The following is a 23,082-nucleotide window of genomic DNA, read 5'->3' on the forward strand; positions in this document are numbered from 1 at the left end:
AATATGTGTAAAGCTAATCTTTGATATTATAGTAATTATACATAAAATAATTAAGTATGGACACATTTAAAGTAAATTATTTTAACTATTGAAAAAAATAAAATAAGAAAACATACAAAAAAAAATTACTTTCATACGAACAAAGTGGGAAAAAAACATTCACAAAAAAAAATAAAAAAACATAAAAAAAAGTTTAAAAAAAAAGAGAGAGAAAAGGAGAAATAAGAGGGGCTGCACGTGCTAGCCTAATAAAAAAGAGCTTTGACTATTTTATATTTATTAGATTAAATTATTATATATAATATAAATTATAGATTAAATTAAAAATGTACAACGGACAATACAAAATTGCTCATACTCTAGATCAGATCATTGAAAAGCTAATCTAATTGATAAAAATATTAATTCCTACCAGTAGAATAAAAATGCATGTCCTATCATAAATTTTACCCGGAAAACAATTACAATGTAAAAGGTGATTTTAATAAAAATGAAAATAAAAATTGAGTAAGTGCACATTTAAAAAAATATATTTTAATAGGAATAAAGCGAAAAATATATTCTAAAAACTGCATCATAGTAAATAAACTGTAGAAGAATTTTTAAAAGAAATAAGTAAATAGAAAGAATTAGAAAAGGTAAAACAAAAAAAATAAAAAAGTGAGTTGACGAGTGGCACATGGAGAAAGATGAATGAAAAGAGAGTTTGGGTTTTTAGGTATGTTATAGATTATAGAATATAGATTAGTAAACTGTAGCGCAGTTGGTTAAGTGAAAAATTAGAAGTAGGGGTATTCACAGTCAGATTAGAGGTCAATCCGTAATTCAATCCAAAACTACGGATTAAGAAAATCTCAATCTGTGTCCGATCCAAAACCTTTTCAGATTGGATCTAATCTAATTTAAAACATATCAGACTCACGAATTCCGACCTTTAAAAATATAAATTAATAAATATCCATACAAAATAAACACAAATAAACATAGCATTATTATAACATGAAGTTGTTCAACATGAGTCTATATTATTACTTCAAGCAACAACAAAAAATCTAGATTGTTATAACCCCATTAAAAATAACAAAATAGATTCAGTGAAATTCAAAATAAAATCTTCATCACTCCTATTCATTACTTTTTAAGTAATTCAACGTCCACAACTTCTAAAATAATACTTGGGATATTAGTTTCAAAAATTATTTTATACATAACAAAATAAAATTAACTTATAAAATTTTTTATATATAATTATAAAAATTATATATATATGGTTTTGAATTCACGAATTTCACGAATTAAAAAGTGTTCAATCCAATCTAAAACTTTTTTCAATCCAATTTAAAACTTTAGATTGTATTGGATTTCGCGGATCAATTAAATTGGCAGATTCCACAAACCCCTAGTTAGAAGGATTCTACATATTTGAAGAATCAGCAGAAAAACAAAATTAATATGAAATACCCGAATATTGTCAACATCCTAAAGCATATTATTTCGAGCAGTGCTTGAATTGCTGCCGCTAAAAAACATAACATGTTGGGTGTTGCATTCACCCATCACCATCGGAAGTAAATGTTGCTACTGCTATTGATATTTGTCTTATATGGCGTTGATCAAGACCTTACCCATTCGCGTTCCCTTGTATCATACACTATAAATATCTGAGAGGACTTTTCCTCCAACATATAATAATAATAACAATAATAATAATAATAACAATAATAATAATAACAATAATAATAATAATAATAATAATAATATAGACTTGAGAGGTTTACGTATTAGGAGTTTAATTGAACCGGCATTGAGCGATAGCAATGAACAATACCTTCTCTCTTTTTTCTTTTTTTTTTTTCCTTTTTTCAGCGATGATGAAGAGCACTGGTTAATGCTTCAGAACAATATCACATCCCATATATGAGGAAATAGGTAATAGATGTGTTATTGCGATGTACATTATTAAGCTTATCTTGCTTATTCAACAACTTTTGCCTCGATAAAAGCACAAACCAGTAATTGTTGTAGACAAGAACACGAATGATAATCAGTTTAGAGAAGAGATGTCATGAACATGAACATGTCAGAAATAAGTTTATTTAGGCATATTCTCAATGCTCAAAAACTATTTCTGAGTTGGATTTGAAGATTTTTTTTTCCTTAAATAAATAAAACTAAACCCTTTCTTATACAGCAAACAAGCTTAGAAACCAAACGATGATAAGAGGGAGAACAACTAATATGGAAAATTTTAAAAAAATTAACAATAAACATAGTTACATCTTTCTAGTGCTCCCTAAAAGAAAAGAGTAACGAAAATAATTCACATAAAGGTATTACCACATTTTTGTCTGACCACTTCAAAGTCCGTTTCAGCATAGTGCTTCACCCAAAACAAACGAAAACCGTATGCAGTTCTTAGTAAACTCGCTGTACCTTTTGAAGAGAAGCAGCCACAAACCATGATGACTCATTCGACCGCGAAGCTAAGAGTAACTGTCTGTTTCACAAAAATCCGACTCTCAACACTGGGCAAGGTTTCAATTTTTGACGACTACAAGAATTCATGTGGCAAAGTAACAAGGTTTGAAGTCCTGAATTCATATTCAGACCAACTTCAAGACCATTATCTAATTACGCATGAAAAGAATATGTTTGTTATTGTTGTAACATAACCAGATTATCAAAAAGGGTAATTAGGCATTTCAAAGTTGCATAAGATCATGAAAATCCTGTGGTTAATTCATTCGAGTAAGGTATCAAAAGATCAAGGTTTCCACACAAAGTACGACATTAAACAGGTAAAAAGAGGACTTGATCGAATTTTCCACAGCATATACAGTCTTAAGCATCACTAGGTAAAAAGAAAGCCAAGGAAAATCACTACATTAGATCAAGTAACATTAACAAGGCAGTTGACGAATTTTTATATATATATATATATATATATATATTTGTTTCTTAACTATGCTAAAATGCTATCGTGGACCTAAAATGGTGTTAACTATTATAAGTAGTATGGATCTATATCCGCCTGATCCATTTTCATGATTCACTGCCAAATAGGAATTCCGAATGAAATGAAAGTGGCAGGAAGGAAAATCTTGACAATTTAAGTTGTGAAATAAAGTTATTTCTTTTGCTATGAAAAACAACTCCAGTGATCAAAATGTTATAGGTGAGGAACAAGAGGAAAAAATAGACAGTAGTTTTAAGTTTAATTTCTCCTCTTTCTATAATTTCTCTTCTATTTCTCTCTATATTCCACTTTCTATCTATCCTATATCGGTTATCCATCATGTCATGTCTTATCAGATAAAAGATTCCTTTTTCACCATTTTCCTAGATATGCGACTCATAAGATTTATAGAGTGGAAAATCCATGCAAGCAATACGTGTTAACATTGCTGACTTATTTCTGACTTCCAATCATCTCATCCCATAAAAAGCTATCTCCCCATGTGAATTAAGATTTTGTTCATTTTATATTGCCTTTGCCAGTCATGGAACAAAAACAAATTGAAGTTCAGAAACATCCATAGTTTGACCTCCTCAACTAGGGTGCACTATGGAAAAACATCAGTGAAAACAACCTAAATCTGACGTAATATACAAGACTACGAATACTTCCTTTCTTTTAGCCATTAAAAATTGACAACTTGGAAAACAGAAATCTGAAATTGATTGTAAAACGTAAAAACAAAGCCAAAGTCGACAACATCATAATACCATGATTTAAAGAGCAAAAAGAGGAAGACTATTATTGAAAAGAATATATCAAAATAAGAATGAACAGATTGGTAGGTAAAGCGACAACAATTTGCTGAACTATTTAAGCTAGAAATCAAACCTGCCTATGGTTCAATATCACATAAAAAGTACGAGCAAGTTGTGGACAAACTAGATAGAAATTACCACATTGGGGTAAGAAGTTTCATAACGTTCAACAAACAGGCCAAAGTCACTAAAAGCACACCATAGACTCACTTCTCCAGGTCCAAAATGATTTCAACCACAACATGAACTCTTTTCTAGCACAAGATAAAGCCCCGGTGCAAGACAGGAAGCTTCCAATGAAAGAAATAAAGAACAATAGATGTAGTAAAGAGACAGAAACGAGACAACAAAGACATTGAGCAGAGATATCTATTAAATGCACAAGAAACAAGTGAATAAATAGCTGACAAACATAGAAGTTAATTAATCATAACATGATTTCCGTTTTATCCATAATTTACATGACATGCATTTGAAAACCCCATTCGTCCAGCAACCAAAAAAAAAAAAAATACAATCCTGCGAAAAAAAGATAGAAAAAGAGAGCATTCTCGTCCTAACAATTGAGACAGACCTGACTGGTTGATACGGGCTATCCATGTCTCAAATAAAACCTTAATGATTGATGCTGTGACATCATATCAACATCCAATAAAAATTGATCGTCTAACATAACCAGGGAATCATGCAGCAAAATTTCTACCTACTGAAAGGTAACATAAACCACTTATCATACAACCTTTCCAAAACTGTATCATTGGTACCAACTACCAAGTACTAACCTCTATTATGCATGTTAGAAAAACCCAATTACAACTCATAACTTCATTCCACACTACAGAACCTTCGCAAAACTGTATCATTGCTACCAACCTTTAAGCACACCGTCAGATTTTGAGGGCAGAGTAACTTTTAAAATATGTGGTTAGAATTTCAAAACCCACCATTACGGTCTAATAAACCCTTTTTACCACTTTTCTATGTTGGCAAATACAGGTAACGTAACGAGTTGCAGCTTCCTGAAAGTCTGGTCAATTCTTCTCTTTTTTTTTTCTTTTTTTTTTTCTTTTCTTGTTTATCAATGGTTTTCTGGCTTATGAACTGTGCACTTCTTTTAGATCCAACAATTATTGGTGCTCGAATTGTGCTACAACTTAAAAACATTCCTAACTGCCAGTTTATGCATCACATGAACAGATTATAGTCGAACATGACAGAGCCAAGTACAAGCAGTTTCAGACAAATGAATGAATGACACATTCACAATCACAATCACGAATCAACAAACATAATCGAGGTCTCTAATTGCTGAAAACCAAAATGATAAATTAAATAGAGAAAACAGAACACAAACTTCAGAAAGATGGCAGAGAAGAAGAGGGCTCACCGGCGCCGGGAGATCGCTTGGCGCGCTTAATCTTTTGAAGCTGAACCTGCGTTTCCATGAAAAGCTGCATCCTTTGGAACTCCAAATCCTTGGCGAATTGCATCCTCTGCTTCTCCAACTCAACCATCTGCCTCTGCTTCGCCACCTCCACTCTCTGATATATCTCTCCGAACCTCTCTATCGCCTTCGCCAATTCCCTGTACATCGGCTCTCTCTCCCTCTCATCCCTTCCCCGGCTCTTCATGCTCGACCGAGACCCCGATCGGTCGGATTCCTCATCCTCCGCCTCCTCCTCCGCAAGAGCCGCCACGGCCGCTGCTGCAAACGCGGAGAAGTTCCTAGCCGATCCCTCGTAATCCACGGCGAACGGCGCCGGCGGCGCCGGCCGCTTCAGAGTAGCGGATCGGGGGCCGACCGGCACCGGCGAGTACCGTGCCCACGACGGCGGCGACGGATTCCGGTAACCGCCGGCGGCCGTCGCCAGCAGAGGAGAGAGCTTCTTGGCGACGGGAAAGGTTGCGCCGATCAAGGCGTCAAGGCGAGCGAAAAAGGGCCAGGGGCTGACGTAGGTTCCGTCGGAATCGGAAACCCTAGCCTTCTCGATCTTGTACTTCTTCTTGAGCGTGTCAATGCGATTCTTGCACTGGATGTCCGTCCGGCGAGACTTAGGGCCGTCGCAGTGGTCGGAGTTGACGGCGTCGGCGACCTCCTGCCAGTGCTTCTGCCGGAGGTTCCCGCGCTTGAGCTCGAGATACCTCTCCCCCCAGGCGTCGATGAGGGTAAAGGTGGCGTCAGCGCTCCAGCAATCCTCGCGACCCGAAAACGGCGTCGTCCTGGCTAGCGGCGCCTTCGCCGGCGACGGCGTTCCGGTGTCGGAGTCCATGACGGCGGCGGGGTTGAGGGATGGGGTTAGAATCGGGGGTTGAGGTGGTTTAGCGTGTGTCGGTGACCGGTTACGGCGGGGATACGGTTAGCGAGGATGTGGCGGCCGGAAAGTGTGGCGTCAGGGACGGTGCATGCATGTATGTGTGCGCGCGCGCGTAGAGAGAGAGAGAGAGAGAGAGATAGAGAGAGAGAGAGAACGGCGAAGTTTTGAAATGGTGAACGTGCAATTGTACGACGGCGAGCGTGTGAGAAGCGGGAGAGTTTTTATTTTATTTCGCTGGGGTTCGCGCTCGGAGTTTTCTCTCTATTCGGCTCGGGCGTTTTTTTTCCTTTTTTCTTTTTTATTTTTTTCATTTTTGTAATTCTTTCCTAGTATGAAAAAAAATGGATTAATTTTTTTGACCATCCAACTTTTTTTCGTAGGATATTTTTTTTCCCCCTTATAAGATAATATATTTCTGAATTTCTAATATAAATAAAGACTTACATTTAACAATTTCGCTAGTGAATCACTTTTTTAATGAATCTTCTAATCACGTTGATCCCTGTGTAATAATAAGAACCTGAATTTTTTCCCTTGATAACATTGTATTTTTTTTTTTATCTTTGAACATGGAGTTTGGGAATGTGAACTCTTTAGTATAGAATTATCTTTAGCTAAACCTGTAATCTCGAAAATATTATATGGGTATTTGAGAAGATAGAAAAAAAAACGAAATACATAGTATTAAATTCATACATTTATATGTGTACATACATTTATTCTTTTCTTTTCTTTTCTTTTTGAGAAATGTTCATTATTTTTATGTCACTCTCTACATTTATTATTTAATATAAGGACGTGAAATAGTGGAGTCTACATGTCAAACAGTAAATGCATATAGTGACATAAAGAAAGAGTGATGTTAGCATTTCTCTTTCTTTTTAAGGACTTTCTCCGATAGACTTCCTTACTGATAGTGTATGTTTTCTGACTGTTAGATCTAGTTAAAATCACATCGGATTAAAAAAAATATATAGAACAAATAGTTTCTAACACAAATTTAACGGTTGAAAAGTATAAAACTATCAATAATTCATTTTTTCTGATCCTATCATAAAAACTCCCTCCTTTTTAAAAGGAAATAAAACTTTTATGGCATGTTTACCTACGCGTAATCGGAATAGACATGAATCGGAGTGGGCAGGATTCGAAGTGGGTAGGATTCAGAGTGAGAAATCAGAGTTAGAATAAGGTGTTTACTTAGTGATAGGATTCGGAATTGAAGTCACTCTAAATTTCATTCATGCGTTCACTTACACCCATAATCAGAATAAACTAATGTAAAAGTACTAATATACCCTTTAAGTCAATTTTATATTTTTAATTTAAAAAATAAATTGTATACTTATTATATTAAAATAAATCACAATTAAAATATTGTATAATAATAGGGTAATATAATAGTAAATATAAATTGTACAATTATTAAAAATATAAAATTAAATGGTTAAAATTTAAATAAAATAAATAAGAGTGTTAAAAAATTAAAATATATTATTAATTTATTTAACAAAATAAAGTACATATTTATTATATTAAACTTAACAATAATTATGTCAATATTATAATATTAGGCAAATAAAATAATAAATATAGGTCAATATTCTTAAATCTAGCAATAGTAGTAGTAGTCATCTTCTTCTTCTTTTGCTTATAGAAACCCTTCGGGTGCGTTTGGAATTCATTCCAAAATGTTTTTGTTTTTTGTATGAAAATGAAAACGAAAACGTTTTCATTTTCATTTTGGAATCATTTCTTAAAATGCGTTTGGTAGTTTTATTCTGAGATTGTTTTCAGTTTAAAAAAAACTGAAATTGTGTTTGGTGGTTTAATTTTTAAAAACGTGTAATAATATTTAAAATAATAATATATTAAATAAATAATATTATAAAATATATTAAATAATAATATATTAAATAAACATGATTATATACATGAAAACTGCAGAGGAAGTGGGAAGAAGGGGGGGAGGGGGGGCGCATGGGCGCCGTCGCAAAACAGTCGGAGAGAGGGGGGCGCAGTCGCAGAAGAGTGGGCAGCGGTTAGGGGGGCAATCGGAAAGGGGTGGGGGGCAGTGGGGAAAGAAAAATGGAAACTGAAAACGATCCCCGATCATCCATATAGGGGATCTTTCAATTGAGAAGATCCGTCGACCTGAGACGAAGAGAGATGTCTATCTATTTTATTTAGTTATTCAGTTAAACCAATGATTCGTTATTGTAGCAGATAGCAAGAACCATTTCATCCGGGAAAAGCCATCTTTTTCTCAACAATGTCTTTGTCATTTGATCCAATAGCGTTCCGTTAGATAGGAACAGCTTTGATAAATACTGATAACTCTCAGATGGAGTATTAGAACGGAAAAATCCATTAGATAATGAACTATTGGTTCTAAGCCATCTCTGGCGATAAATCAACAATTCGAAGTACTTTTCTTGAGTATTCTTAAACCTTTTCATTTTTTGAGAATAAGTACAAAAACGTTTTCAATTTTTGTTTTAGAAAATACGGTGCCAAACGCATTCCTGTGTGCGTTTTCATTTTTTAATTCTTGAAAAACATGAAAACCGTTTTTGGAAACGATTCTAAACAGACACTTCATGTTTCCACTTCTTGTCGCATTTTTTTTCTTTCACTTTTCTTCTCAGTTCCCAACTTTCTAGGGTTTGAGTTCTTTTTTCTAGTTTGAATTTTGAATTCTTTGAGACTTCTTTGATTCTCCCTTCTTATTTATGGTTCTTCATACTAATGTTAGAGTGCAACGGCAGTGAGGATGGAATAAGCGGCCAGCGGGGACTGAGGGTGGTGGGGCCGACTCCATCTATAAACTCTAAGGTTTTTCTTTTCAATAAATTTTTAGATTAAGGGCTCAGATTATTTTTAAGAAATGAAGAGCACAAGATTAAGAGGATTTAAATTAATGGTTGATATTAAATGGGATGTTTTCTTAACATTTATTTCTTATATTTTTTTACTCAGAGAATTAATTTTAAAGTCTTAATACATTTATTTTTTTAATACATTCAATTAATTACTAATGAGATGTCACGTCAGTTATTCTGTTAAAATAATAGACGGAAGTGGACAGATGGAGATTTTGATCTGTTTTCAATATATCAAGGGATATTTTGAACTGTTTCGAAACATTAAGAGGCACTTTAAAACAAGATACATAGTTCAAGAGGCAATTATGAATATAATCCTTAATGTTAATATTAGGAATGAGACTTTTAATCCCAAACGGAATATAAGAGTGCCAATCTCATTTCTTAATATCAAATTTAAGTAGAACTCACCAATCTTACTCTCATTTCAAGATAAAAATAATAAATAAACGTGAGATTAAGTCCTATTTTCCACTCTATTTCTCAATTCTGATAAATAAACATGCCATTCAGATGCTCCTGTGGCTCCAAGATGTTAATGGTATTTCCGCAGAAAAAAAAAGGAAAAAAAAAATCCCAACAGTGCATAGACGGTTGAATTTTGAGTGAGGGCTTGACTTGACCACAAACGAGAATACAAAACTATTGTATATGTATTTAAGAAGGAAGCCTATTTCTCTACAGTAGACTTTTTACCAGCAACCGCACTATTGGGGAACATTCGATAAGATAAAAATGGTAAGAAAACGTTCATAATATGTGCTATATAATTTCCAGAAAAAAGAAATGGTGTACCGTGTAATGGAAGGCCATTGTTTAGTCTCGCAATAAACATATGCAACATGTGAAAAATATCAAACAACGCCTCTTTTTCTTTTTTTTTTTTTCCCTTAAATTCTTCCAAACATGTATTCATTTAAACGGGGCAATAATGTTCCACTAGAGTAAAATCTTGGAACATAGTAGTAATGATACACAAGAGTCCAGATCTCAACTGCAGAAATAAAGGTATATGCATATCTCTTTAGTCCAATATTGAAATGTCTCGTCAATTTATTTTCGCGAAGTGGAACAACATCAAATTACTCCATACAAGGTGAGGTAGCACCAGAATGACCGCCAATGGCCGTAAATCGATTGCTGCCGGCAGTTTCTCATTCATTACCAGTTGTATCCTCAGATGCAGCAGTTCCATCTGCAAAAGTCACAATTAAAGAAATTGTTTAGTATTATTCTTTTTTTCTCCGTTGCAAACAAGATTGAAGAAATTAAGTAAAAAGTTTGCATCCGCTTAATTGAGTTTGAACTGCTAGAATTTTCCTTTTTCTCCATAAGCACAATTAAGTTTGAACTGCTAATAAATAGGATACCTTCGCCATCTGCCGGGGCACAAGGAGACTTCCGGTATCTAGTCTGCTGTTGTGTGGGCTGAAACATGGAAAAACATCAGATGACGTGAAAAACATCGTACCAGAAACCATAGAATCCAAACACAACATCTTTAGCATCTTTTTCGATTCCAACCAGGAAGAGGGAATGATACTCATTTCTTAAAGACTGCCAGTTTAGATTTGTTGCGTTAAAACATCCCCACCACTTATACTGAAAGTACTTGAAAAATGTTTCCATTGTCAATTTGCAACTTTTCTGCACGTATATTTAAGCAGGACTTTGACTATCTTAGCAAGTAAGAACATAACGAGGGTTCACGTCAAAGTTTCAGAATTATCATTTTCAGATATAGTTCAGAGATCGTATTTTTAAGATGAAAATAGTTGATAATTAGTGTATACACTAACTCTATTGATGATTATTCAACATACTCTACTGTAAAATTGTCTTAAAGGTGCTTTATCAGTGCCTAACTTGAACCACTACAGTTTCACATTTCGAGATAAAATTTCCATGCAGCACCATCAGATTGGATTGAGCAAAATCAGTAACTTGATGTTAGCGTTATTATTTCAGAAATCTGAAATACTTTTGATTAGGGACCTGTTTGTAATCTATAACAATCAATTTAGTTGCAATTTTACCCAGAAAAAGAAAACGACTGTAAAAATAATAGTTGGCATGACGGAATTTGTATTTTCAGCTTATAGAATAGACTTTAGACACTAATTATGGGGAGCTGCTTCAAGCAAGCAAAAGCCACTGGTACGGGGCAATACTTAAAGAAGTAGAGCTGGTAACCCATCATAGAGAGAAAGGGATAGAATACCTGCAATTTTGGCCTAAGGGCTTCAAGTGGTCCTTTTGGCTTCTCTACACCTTGCTGTTATGATTAAAATACAATAAGCAAATTAGCTATTTTATTCACTTTTGTGAAAATAAATTTACTATTGGATTTTGGAGATACAAGAAGGATGATACCTTTCCAAGTGCCCAATCAGCGGAATCAAAGAAAGCACGTTCATGGTCCTGACACCAAATCAAAGCCTTAGACCAAGCAACAAGATATAATTTGTTTCAATTGTTGGGATCAAAATTCAAAATCACCTTTGAAATGAGTGGTGGTTTTTTGGGCATAATTCCACCATACTTTTTCCTTACAGCCGCCTCCTACAACAAGCATAAACTTGAGTAATGAGTTAACTGCCGATTGAGAAATCTATATCGTATTACCAAAGTGATATAAAACTGGCACATGTCTGAAAATAATATGCAATGGTTCTCAGTAAATGAAGTCAGAAATCCGAAAAAGGAATGTAACCTCTTCTTTTTGCAATGGCATGGTTTGTTCACTGGTGTCCTCTACTCCTGACATAATGTCTTGCACCACCCAAGCAAAACGCAGCTGTAACAGCACAAAAGTTGATCACTATAAATGCTACAATTCTAATGAAAGAATTTAAAAGATATAAACTCTACTTCCACCAGGGAAATGGGACTACCTCCCACTGTAGAGTTCAAACATCCAATTGGCTGAAAAAAGGAAACATAATAAAAACATCAACGTAATAAATGCATGAGCTAAAACAACTTGTGACCCACCCTCCACCCCCTCAGATGTCAGACAACAATAATTTCTAGCCACGTGTGGGCACACATGGATAGAAAGTTATGAAAGACATACTTCACCCGTTGCCCAATATCCGAAATTGAAAAGGAAGAGAACGGATAAGTTCAATATAAAGGGAAGGCATATATGAAAGGAAAACTTACAAAATCCTCCCTTGGGTTCAAGTAAAATGCAATGTTTAACATTGCATTCTCAAGAATTCAAAAGAACCTTTCAGATTCCCAATTCTTTGAAAACGCCAACTCTGGTGTCGTAGGCCGTAAAATTAAGCATCAGTGTTGCCTTCAAATAAGTAGGGATAGTTGTGTTGAAAACCATAGTTTTAAGGGTTATGCTACATACATATGTTAGTTCATATGTTAAGTCAAATACCAACATCTTTGGTTGACACGTGTCACTGTATTTTCATCAAATATCCAACTGAAATAACAAGTCATCCTACCTCAAATAAATAAATAAATAACAAGTCATCCTTTTGCAGCATATTTACAAGAGTAACACCACATCTTTTTTTTTTCTTCTCTTCACTGCAAGGGTCTTTCCATTTCCCACTAGGAAAAAAAGAAGAAAGAGAACCCAGAATATAAAACAGACAAACACCAATCCCCCAACGAGAAAGCAAACACAAGATATTTTGTGCTAAAAATGTTTCCCAAATATGGGCCAAAACACCTCGAACAAGCATGGTGAATGAAGAACGGTCGTGATTAGACATTGGAGGGGGTTATGACCTTCAAGCAAGACTTAGAACTCAACAAACCCCCCAAGTGTATTTGCTCCGAGTTTGGAGACTTTTTTTTTGTTGAATTGGATTACAATTGCCTCTCACTCCTCTCAAATGTTCTCTTGATTTCTCTACCTCTGAAATTATATATATATATATATATGGCTGAACAGTTAAAATGGCATGAAAGTCTTGTAAATACATTATAGAAAGATATCTTATTATTTTATTAGATTGTTTGAAGAAACCAGAGAAACATGTGTCAACCAAAGATGCTAGCATCTGACTTAACGTCTGAGCCAACATCTATATTTAGCACAACCCTAGTTTTAAAAGACGGCATCGGGAACCAAGGCGTTTTGTATAATCGAGGTGAAGGGTAAGCCTCAAGACGGATCGAGGCGTAAGCCTCGAATGAAGGGCTTTTTACAGTTATTTCCCCCATCTTTTGCCAAAATAACACACTCCCTTAACCAAAATGATTTACATGAGCACCCCAAAGTATCTCTGGCAGCATTATACAGTGCAGAGTCACAACATGAATGTAACAGTTATATAGTTAAAAATAAATCAAATTATGAAGATAAAAATTACAGTCCAAAATAACATGTCATAATACGAGATAAAAATTACAGACTAATATCGTGGCCATATAGCTTGCAATATTGATATATATTTATAAAAATCAAACATTTCACAACACCATAATCATGCCGTTTTCCAGAAAATATCAAACTAATTTCACAAATCTCACAATTATGAACTTTTTAAAATATCCAACTAATCACACAACCACCCAATCTATAACAAATATCCAATAATGAAACTAATATCAACCTTCCAAAGATAGTAAAATAAAGATCACAGATAGCTAAATACACAAACTAATCAACATAGCAATTTTCACCCATATCAACCAAAAATCACAACAGCAAATTTCAACAATCAAACAAATTCCATAAACATCAATCAAATACTAATAGCCCTGTTTACTATCTCCATTGTTCCCACTCCTCAACATCTCAATCTCGTCTTCACATTTTTCAAATTATAACAATCACATAATAACTCAAATGAAGAAACTCTACCATAACCATTATTAACCAATGAAATGAGCTAAGATTTACATTCTAAAGCAACCCATTTTGAGATTTATAAAATCTATGAAATCTCGTCCCATCATAGAATAGAACAAATTGAAATGAACGATTATAAGAGAACGCTCAAATCTCTAGAGACTTGGTTTTTCTATCAAAAAAATCCCAAATTCAAACAAAAATTACAAACAGAAAACCAACTACGGAGGAGCTTGGCTTACAGGTGGCTTGAAATCGGCTCGGAAGGATGGCTGGCTACGTTGCTCGCGACGGCAAAAAGGTCGAGATCAGAAACTCAGAATTCAGAAGTCAAAACGAATAGAGAAGCGTTTGATCTGGGGACACACAAATAGAGAGAGAGAGAGAGCGCTTTAGATACCGCGAGAAAATACAAACTCACCCCTGTGTTTTCGCTAAATACAACGCTTTCCCTCTGATTTTACAAAAATAAAACTTACCCCTATGTTTTTCAAAATAACTAGTTGAACTGAGTAATATGTAAGTTAAGGGCTTGTTTTTTTTTTTTTTTTTTTTTTTTTTTTTTTTTTTGCATGATTTAGACCTTATTCATTTCACCGATTCGAATTTTGTTATAGTAAAAAACTCTCAGAAATAGTCACATCTAACTTTTTTACTACAGTAAAAAACGCTCACATAAAGTCACTTCTCAACTCGAATAAAAAACTCGAATCAGCGAACTAAACGGGCCCTTAAGTTATGACTTGAGTTGTATATGTAAGAGAAAAACACTGTAATAAAAAATTAAATTTTAATTTTTATAAGAAAAAAATACTATAGCAATATGACTTGAGTCATGAAACAAATTTTGATTACCGTGTTATTATTTTCTAATTCATTTAATAATAAAGATCGTTTAATTAATTAGTTAGTTAATACACAACTAACATAAATATCTTTATCGTTATTAAAATAATAAGGATTTCATATGAAAAAATAGGGAGAGACACATCTAAGAAAACATTTTTCAATGAGAACATTCGGTGAAAAAACTACTTAAAAGAAGTACATTAAAAAGGTCTACATTATAGAGAATCTTTTTAGAAAATAAAAGTAAAAACGTAAAAAAAAAAAAAAAATTACGCATGAGTTAATAAGAAAGAAATTATGTTAATAGAAGCAAAGTAAGGGAAAAATCGCATTTTAAAATCACCTAATAGAATCAAGTTAAAGACATTAAATAAGACATATACGGGAGAAATGCTTGTCATAATAAATTTTGTTCTAAAACAATGTTTTAGAAATAAGGCACATTTAAAAGCATATCAAATTTAAATATAAAATTCAAAAAGGAATCAAAATGGAAGAAAAAAGTTTAAGGGAAGGAAGGAAAAAAAGTTAAAAAAAGGACCAAAAAGAAATAATAAATAAGTTTTACTCAAAAAGTAAAATAAAGGAATGAAAAAAAAAGAGGGGCAAAAAAGAAGAAGGAAAAAATGTGGGACTAAAAGACAAAAAAGAAAAATAAAGGAGCCAAAAAGTAAAAAAGAAGCAGGAAAAAAATAATTGGGGAGATGGGAGGATTTTTGACAGTTTTGGCCGCATTTTAAAATCGTCCAAGAGAATTAAATTAAAGAAATGAAATAAGGTTAGACGGAGAAATGCACATCACAATAAATTTTGACCCAAAACAAAGTTTTTGAAATGAGATACAATTAAAAGCTTTTAAAATTTGAATATAAAATCCAAAAGGGAACTAAAATGAAAAAAAAAAAAAAGTTTTAGAGAAGAACGAAAAAAAAAGTCGAAAAGGAACTAAAATGAAAAATAAATAAAATTTTAGTACAATAGAAAAAAAATAGTAAAATAAAGGATTAGAAAAGAGGTAAGGGCAAGAAAGAAGAAAAATGAGGGACTAAAAGACAAAAAAAGAAAATTAAAGGAGGACTAAAAAGTAAAAAGAAGCAAAAGAAAAATAAAAAAATAAACAGTTGGGGGGAGGATTTTCGACCAAAACGTCACCCTTTTGGTCGAAAGTAGAAAGCACTTTTTGTGCTTTATATATATATATATATATTTTAGGAGAGTTTCTCTTATGGACAGTCGGTCGGTTTTTTAGGGTCCGTTTAGTTCGTTGATTTGAGTTTTTAATTTAAGTTAAGATATAATTTTATGTGAGAATTTTTTACTGTAGTAAAAAAGTTAGATGTGATTATTTGTAAGAGCTTTTTACTGTAGTAAAACTCAAATTCTAAACTCGAATCAGCAAAATGAACAGGGTCTTAATTTTTGACCGTAAAATTTAATCACGATCACCTTAAATTAAAAATATATGTAAAATAAATAGATTTTGATATAAATCTAACAGTTAAAAAATGAGAGATTATTAATTTTTCACTTTTATAAAGACTATCAAAATATGTTTATTGTACCGTCAAACTCATTATAAATTTAATTAATAACGTATTTTAATTCATTAGAAAAAGTTTTACACCTTAATTATTAGTGCTTACATTTAAAATAATAATACTATTTATTTAGTTTACCAAGTTAGAAAAAAATGTCCATGCTCATCTTTTGTCTGAAGAACGAAACGGTGTCATTGTTAAGCACACCGAAACTAACCCCAGTATTTTTTAATATTTTTTTAATTTTTAATTGAAGGCGTTCTTTGGGGTGCTACTCCTCCAAAAGCTCTATCGCCTATCGGTGGGGCACTCAAAATTCGTGTTGACCGCTTCGTCTAACAGTGAGAGATGTGGTTATATCGGTTGAACATTTTCGACGATTGCAGCAAATCAAGGCCACATGCCTTTTCAGGGCAAATAAAAAAAGTCAAATAAAAATACTTTATTAATTCATTTCACTAATTCAAATTTAAAATTTAAATTTTATTACAGTAAAAAATTCTCACAAATAATCACATCTAATCTTTTTATTATAATAAAAAACTCTCATATAAAATCACATCTCAACTCAAATTAAAAACTCAAATTAATGAACTCAAAATAAAAATCCTACGTGGCTATTTGTATTTTCTATAGAAAAAGAACTCCTTCCACGACAAATTGTAGACCAATTACCGGTTTTACAGCTATCAACGACTCAACAGGAAAAAGAACTAATCGCCGGCATTATTTCGCCGGACGATGAGAGGTTCTCGACAACACTGATAATAACTTTTGGGGTTTCCAGGCGAGGAAGGCATGGCTAATAGAGAGAGAGCCTTTCCAGTACCTAAAAATCAATCCAAAATTGCTTTTTAACTTCTTGAAAAAGAAACACTATAATAAAACCAAAAAATCATAATTTGAGCTATACAGAAACTCTTAAAATAAAGAGACTTTAAGAATTTAGTTTAGTAAATGAGTTTAAATTAGGGTGAGTTTAATTCTTGAGTTTGAACCATATGAGTTTTAAACTTTGGGGTTCAAACCCTGTGAACACAAGGGGATTTTGGGTTTAGAAATCTTTTTATTTGGAGGGTTTAAATGTCATATTAGATGTTTAGTTCATGGATTTAAAATCATTCTCGATTTATGTGTATTTTTTATGAAATAAAATATTGTAATGAACTACGAATTATGATTCAAATCATGACACGAATACACCAACTAAACACACAATAAGAGTTTCAAATTTTTTTTTATCTTTTTATAAATAAACACTGATTTAAACTTGAGTTCAAACCCCTTCAACCTTCCAACTAAATGAGCTTTAATATAAATTTTTTTTAAAGTGGTATTAGAGTGTAATTATCTCACCGGGACTCACGAGCCTCTCGACCAAACTTTTCTCTTTTTTTCCTTTTTTTTTTTCTAATGGCTCGGACAAGATAGAAAGAAAAACTCAAAAATACCACTCAAAATATTAAAAAATAATAATAATAATTTGTCATTTCATTACTCAAAAATAAATAATTATTATTCAATTAATAAATAAAAAATAAAAAATTATTAAAACACTTAATTATTTAAAATAATATAAATAATACGTCTATATAAAATCGTGACAATTTATATATTTATTTCGAGATAGAGTGATAGAATGTGTGAATCTATAGAATAATATTGTGGCCCACGAGGAAATACCTAGTTAAATCAAGAGACGAAAGTTCTATCAAATCCAATTGGAAACTTGTCATTGTGAAAACTTAATTTAAAGGAATTTGATGCCTCGTTAATTTCACCGATTCGAGTTTTCAGTTTTAAGTTTTTACAGTAAAAAGCTCTCAGAAAATGTCACATCTAATTTTCTCTGCTACAGTAAAAAGTTCTCAAAAAATATCACATCTCAGCTCGAATTAAAAATTTAAATCCGCGAAGTGAACGAGACGACCTGAGTAACCTTATGTTTTTAACTTTGGTACATTTGAAATCAGTTTGGTAAATGGGCTTAGGTAGTTTATTCTTTCCCAAACAAAAAGAACGAGGAAAGAACAGAAAGATTGAGCCTTTTGGTTGTTTCCAGTTTCTTTAATGTTATTTCAATGAATATTTTGAGCAAAAACTAAACTCAAGCATCAGGGTAAATTTGTCCAAATAAATAAATGTAACATTTACAAAAAATTACAAAATACTAACCAAACAAAGAAATTTTTTTTTTTGTCATTCCATTTTATTACCATTACTATTGTGATTACTATTAATATGCTATCAAATTCATGAAGTAATTTGTCAAAAATTAAAATTTCAGAGAACTTTCTCATTTATAAAAAATTCAGAAGGCAAAAGCGTCAAATATCTAAAGCAAAAGAAGATTAATTCTTTAATAAGATATGAAAACATACTATTTCAGTAATTAAGATATAGTTTTTAACCGTTATTTTGTCATCAGGTTTCATATACAGGAATTTATTTGACTGAGAACTAAAAAGTATACCTTACCAATAGAGATTATTTTCATACTCTACTACAAAACTCTCTGTGAACTAAACCCAAAATGTTCACAATCTATGAAAAAGGACGTGGTACGGACTTTCTTAAATTTTGGGATCCACTTAACAGTCTGGTTCAAAATGATGGCCCCCTCTATAACATGGCTGTGTTTAATAGAATTTTCTTTTGCAATAAATGACACTCCAACATCATAGACTCTACAAATGACAAATGGATGGTGAGGAGACCTCTACCCCAGAGATCAACATCCTTAATGCAGCTGCATCATGCATGTTGCATGGCGCTCTCTCCCTTCAAGTTTATTTTTTTCGTTTTGCCTTTTTTGTTTTTTTTCCTTTCTTTTCTTTTTTACTTCATTTTCTTATTCTTAATTCGCTAGAAGTAAATAGTAATAAGTTGGTGGCTTGAGGATCGATGGTGAAATATATCTGGTAGAAGATAGTGATACTTACCATTTTCACTTGAGTCTAAACTTACAGTGGAATGGCCAAACAATCCTGTGGAAGTAGTTTAAAGAATCAAAAAGAAAATTATTCACAAATAATAATAAAAAATAAAAAAAAGTAGACAATCCTGTGGAAGTAGTTTAAAGAATCAAAAAAGAAAACTATTCACAAATAATAATAATAATAATAAAAAGTAGAGAGAGAGAGAGAGAGAGAAAAGAGAATCTCCTTATAGTAAAGAGTTTTTAATCAGATATTGACAGCAGTAATGTTGGACAGTACTTTTCATTTTCCCTGCAAAGTCAGCTTGAACGCAAAGGATTCAATGGAGGGAAAATGAGGTAATTTTAAATTATGACTATGATATGTCTTTCATTTTATCATAGTGAAGTATGCTCAAAGTGCTTCACTCTTTTTTGTTATTCTCCTTAACAGGTTCCAGTTATTGATGATATACTCTTCATTTCAGTATTCAACTCATATTATAGAGCTGTAGGAGGGATTTAATCAGATATGGCAATGAAATAAAAGAAATACTTAAGAACGGGCACGAGGGGGAGAGAAAGAGAGAGAGAGAGAGCATCAAGATAGGTGTGTCCCACAAATCTTTATCTCTTAAGGCATAAATCCACTTAATCAACTAGACAATTCCTCAAGTAATGAATGATTCCACTAATTAGATAACCGTGACAATGAAACATATTATTTATATTTATATGTATCATCTAGTAGATAACATAAAATAAAGCTTAAGAATCTGAGTATCACACGGTAGGATTTATTCCAATAATTGTGCCAACCCATATAGCATAAATCAGAGCCTGATTTTCAACTGCATAAACAAGTAAAGGGTTTTAACTTAGAAATTTTCAACTTGCTATTAATCTAGCCTACCCTTTTCGGATGCCCTCTCAAATGATTCTAAAAGGTATATTAGTTAAAAAGGAAAGCATGATGATGCTTCACTTAATTACCTTTAAGAAGTATTAGAACTTTGGGAGTTAAATTCTTATAATAATATCTTTAGTTAATACCTTTTTCAAGAATTTTTGGAGAAAGGTCAATGAAGAATCACCATTCACCTATAAGAACTTTAATATATAACACAAAAATTGCATTTCAAAATAAGAGAATTTTGTAATAAGGCATATAAAAAAAAATATCCTACCGTAAGGCTTACGATACAGTTTGATGTGTCATTATCAATTTTTCTTAAATTGTATACTTTTCTTAATACTATGATTTGATATAATTGATGGTTCAAAATTTTGTCTTATCAATGGTATAAAAGGAATACCATGCATGCATTCTATGAAAACATTGACTTAGTCGATCAAGAAGATTTGGTATTAGTTTTAATTCTCACCATTAACTGATTTTGATGTTATGTATGGTTCATTTTTTTAATAACCTGATCCTCTAACATAATTGTATGAAATTATTATAACTTAGTTGATTAAGAAGTTCCTGTGTAACATCCTCGTACTCTAATACCATCTCTAATATAAATGATAATGCCAATTGTATATTTTACATCAAGCAATCGGATAATAACATATCTGTTATAGTTTTGCATTTGTGTTCCAATGCATAATGCTATTTTAAATGTCAAATCTGTTTTTTTATTATAATCATAAGTTTTGAAAGTTGTAAAAATGAACTTTAAATGTTAAAATAATTTGAAAATACAAATGTTTCAATGATTAAATAAAAAAGTAAAATGCCAATTTCTCAAATGTTAAAGCATCTCCAATGTAATGCTATAATTGACATGCCAATCATAAATTTGGTACTTAAGTGTAAAATACACTCTCCAATATAATGTCATTGTTGTGACACATTTGCCATATGTTATACTTTGTGGCAAATTTACTACTAAGTATAATACATGAAAAGTTTGATATTTTGTTGCTATTAATTAAATATTCGTGTCTGGCATTCTAATTACTTCTTTAGCCATTCTAATATAAATATATATATATGTATTTATTTATTTATTTTAGCCACGACACAACTTATTATTCAAACCTATACATGAAGGAAAGTGTAAGAAGATAAAATTATTATTGTGCCATCTCCTACTAGGCACCAGCTTAAACGTTAGAAGAAATGGTAAACTAACAATTCACTTGAAACAAGCATGAGTATTTTCCTAAACCAGCAAAAAAGTAAGAGAATTTTCCTTGAATTTTAATGTCAACTACAACCATTTTACCATAATTGCTAACTTTCTATTGTAAAAATGAAAGTCTGCCTTTTGGAGAGAATGTCGCCCACTTACGAATACAATTACTTACCTGCTTTCAAGGTTAAAGTTTAAGGAATTTTTATGGTAGAATCAGAAAAAATGTATTAAGAATTGTCTTTTTACATAATTTTTTTAATATAATGTGATTTAAATCAAATTTAACCATCTAATTATATCTTTAAGAAGGTTCAACCGAAAATGTTCTTAAAATTTAATGAGGGATTTAAGAGAAGGAAAAAGGCGTTTCCGTACCAAAGTAGAGACTTTTTCTTAATTCCAAGACTTGGATTCGCTTACCTAAGAAAAAGAGGGGCATGGTTTAGTGGTGTGAATGACCAACATAAATAAGGTCATTCTAGCTTTGTGACTACAGTTCTATTAGACCATCTCTAACATAAATACTAATATTAATTGCACATTTATTATTAAAAAAGTGTGATATGATATATTATTTTTATTTTTATTTATGTTATATTTGGTGAGAAATTTATCACAAATTATAACAGATGAGAAATTTAACACAACAAATAGTATTATATTAGAGAATATTTTTTGTACTTAAATGTTAATTTATAATTGACACATCAATTATAACATTGCATTAAAGATACTCTTATACTTATGTATCACTTACAATTGTTTATTGTGATCAATATTATCTCATGTGAATCTCATAATCTAATGTAGATCAACTTTTTCTTTCCACCCCTGGAAGGAAAGTTCTTTTGTTTTCTTTTTTTTTTTATTGAGCTGATGAGTAAATTGACGACGGTGATTGAGTGAGCATCATAAACACTCACCTAATAGAGACACAAATTTTCTGAAAAATAAACTATATTTTTTAATAAAAAATGTTTAATCAATATTTTAAAATTAATATGTAAATTTGTGCTTGTTTAAAACGACATTTAGAAAACTTTTATGGCTAAAACGGTTCTTTTTCAATCGATAGTAGGTAGATACTACTATTTTACTCATGGAATTAATTTCTCAATGGTTGATCTATAAATAAAAGTAGTTCTATGACTCGCTATACATTTTAGCATACACACTTAGGCCTCGTTTATTTCACCGATTTAAATTTTTAATTTTAAGTTTTTACAGTAAAAAAATTCTTAAAAAATGTCATATCTAATTTTTTTTACTACAGTAAAAAATTTTAAAAAAATATCACATCTCAACTCAAAAAATTAGTGAATAGTTACAACAACAATTCCTTATAATAATAAAAGACCGTTCGTATAAATTCCATGTATAGCAGTGATCTATTTACATTCGTTCACAGACAGTTCCTATAAATTTGAAATTTCCACAGTGATCTATTTACATTCATTCACAGTTCTATTATCATCATTAGTTAGAAAAACAAACTCTTTTTTGGTGAATACAAAAGTACAATTTGTGTATAGTAGTGGATCAGAAATCTTTTCTTTTTAAAAAAAAAAAAAAATTTAGGGGAAAAAAGAGTGGTTGTTCTTTTTAGTTGTTTATTTTTAGATATTTGCATTCGTTAATTATAGGATGAAACATTATCCGTTCATTCCTGCATATCTCAACATCAGCAATAAAAAATGCATGGTTTTTGTTTTTCTAGATCTAGATTTTTCACATACTACAGTGACAGTCTACACTCTGCATCCATCAAAGTCCTATTTTTTTTTTTTTATCGTTTTTTTATCTTTCCCAAAAAAAAAAAATTATTTGGATAATTCTAC

At 31.9% G+C, this 23,082-nt stretch overlaps 2 protein-coding genes across 6 annotated transcripts; both read right to left on the reverse strand.

Annotated features, from left to right (window-relative positions):
* Positions 1–1,819: 1,819 nt before the first annotated feature.
* LOC21393640 (trihelix transcription factor ASIL1) lies at positions 1,820–6,371 on the reverse strand. Of its 2 annotated transcripts, none has more exons than XM_010106091.2 (2): positions 5,162–6,371; positions 1,820–2,493 (listed from the first exon to the last, which is right to left on the reverse strand). In XM_010106091.2, exons 1-2 carry the CDS (start codon positions 6,042–6,044, stop codon positions 2,468–2,470), a joined length of 909 nt encoding a protein of 302 aa, XP_010104393.2. In that variant the 5' UTR covers positions 6,045–6,371; the 3' UTR covers positions 1,820–2,467. The 2 variants fall into 2 exon arrangements, with proteins under 2 accessions (XP_010104393.2, XP_024026543.1); XM_024170775.1 differs by having other exon boundaries at positions 1,821–2,497.
* Positions 6,372–9,848: 3,477 nt separating this feature from the next.
* On the reverse strand, positions 9,849–14,182 carry LOC21393641. 4 transcript variants are annotated; one of them, XM_024170787.1, is made up of 9 exons: positions 14,039–14,182; positions 12,140–12,240; positions 11,869–11,899; positions 11,688–11,771; positions 11,474–11,536; positions 11,348–11,395; positions 11,196–11,249; positions 10,345–10,402; positions 9,849–10,169 (listed from the first exon to the last, which is right to left on the reverse strand). In XM_024170787.1, the coding sequence occupies exons 4-9, from the start codon at positions 11,739–11,741 to the stop codon at positions 10,129–10,131; spliced, it is 318 nt and encodes a 105-aa protein (XP_024026555.1). In that variant the 5' UTR covers positions 11,742–11,771; positions 11,869–11,899; positions 12,140–12,240; positions 14,039–14,182; the 3' UTR covers positions 9,849–10,128. The 4 variants fall into 4 exon arrangements, with proteins under 4 accessions (XP_024026555.1, XP_024026554.1, XP_024026556.1 ...); XM_024170786.1 differs by having other exon boundaries at positions 12,140–12,278; XM_024170788.1 differs by lacking the exon at positions 12,140–12,240.
* Between the last annotated feature and the right edge of the window lie 8,900 nt (positions 14,183–23,082).

This window comes from Morus notabilis, unplaced genomic scaffold, assembly GCF_000414095.1.
Source record: "Morus notabilis unplaced genomic scaffold, ASM41409v2 Scaffold830, whole genome shotgun sequence".
In the NCBI taxonomy this organism is placed as follows: domain Eukaryota; kingdom Viridiplantae; phylum Streptophyta; class Magnoliopsida; order Rosales; family Moraceae; genus Morus; species Morus notabilis.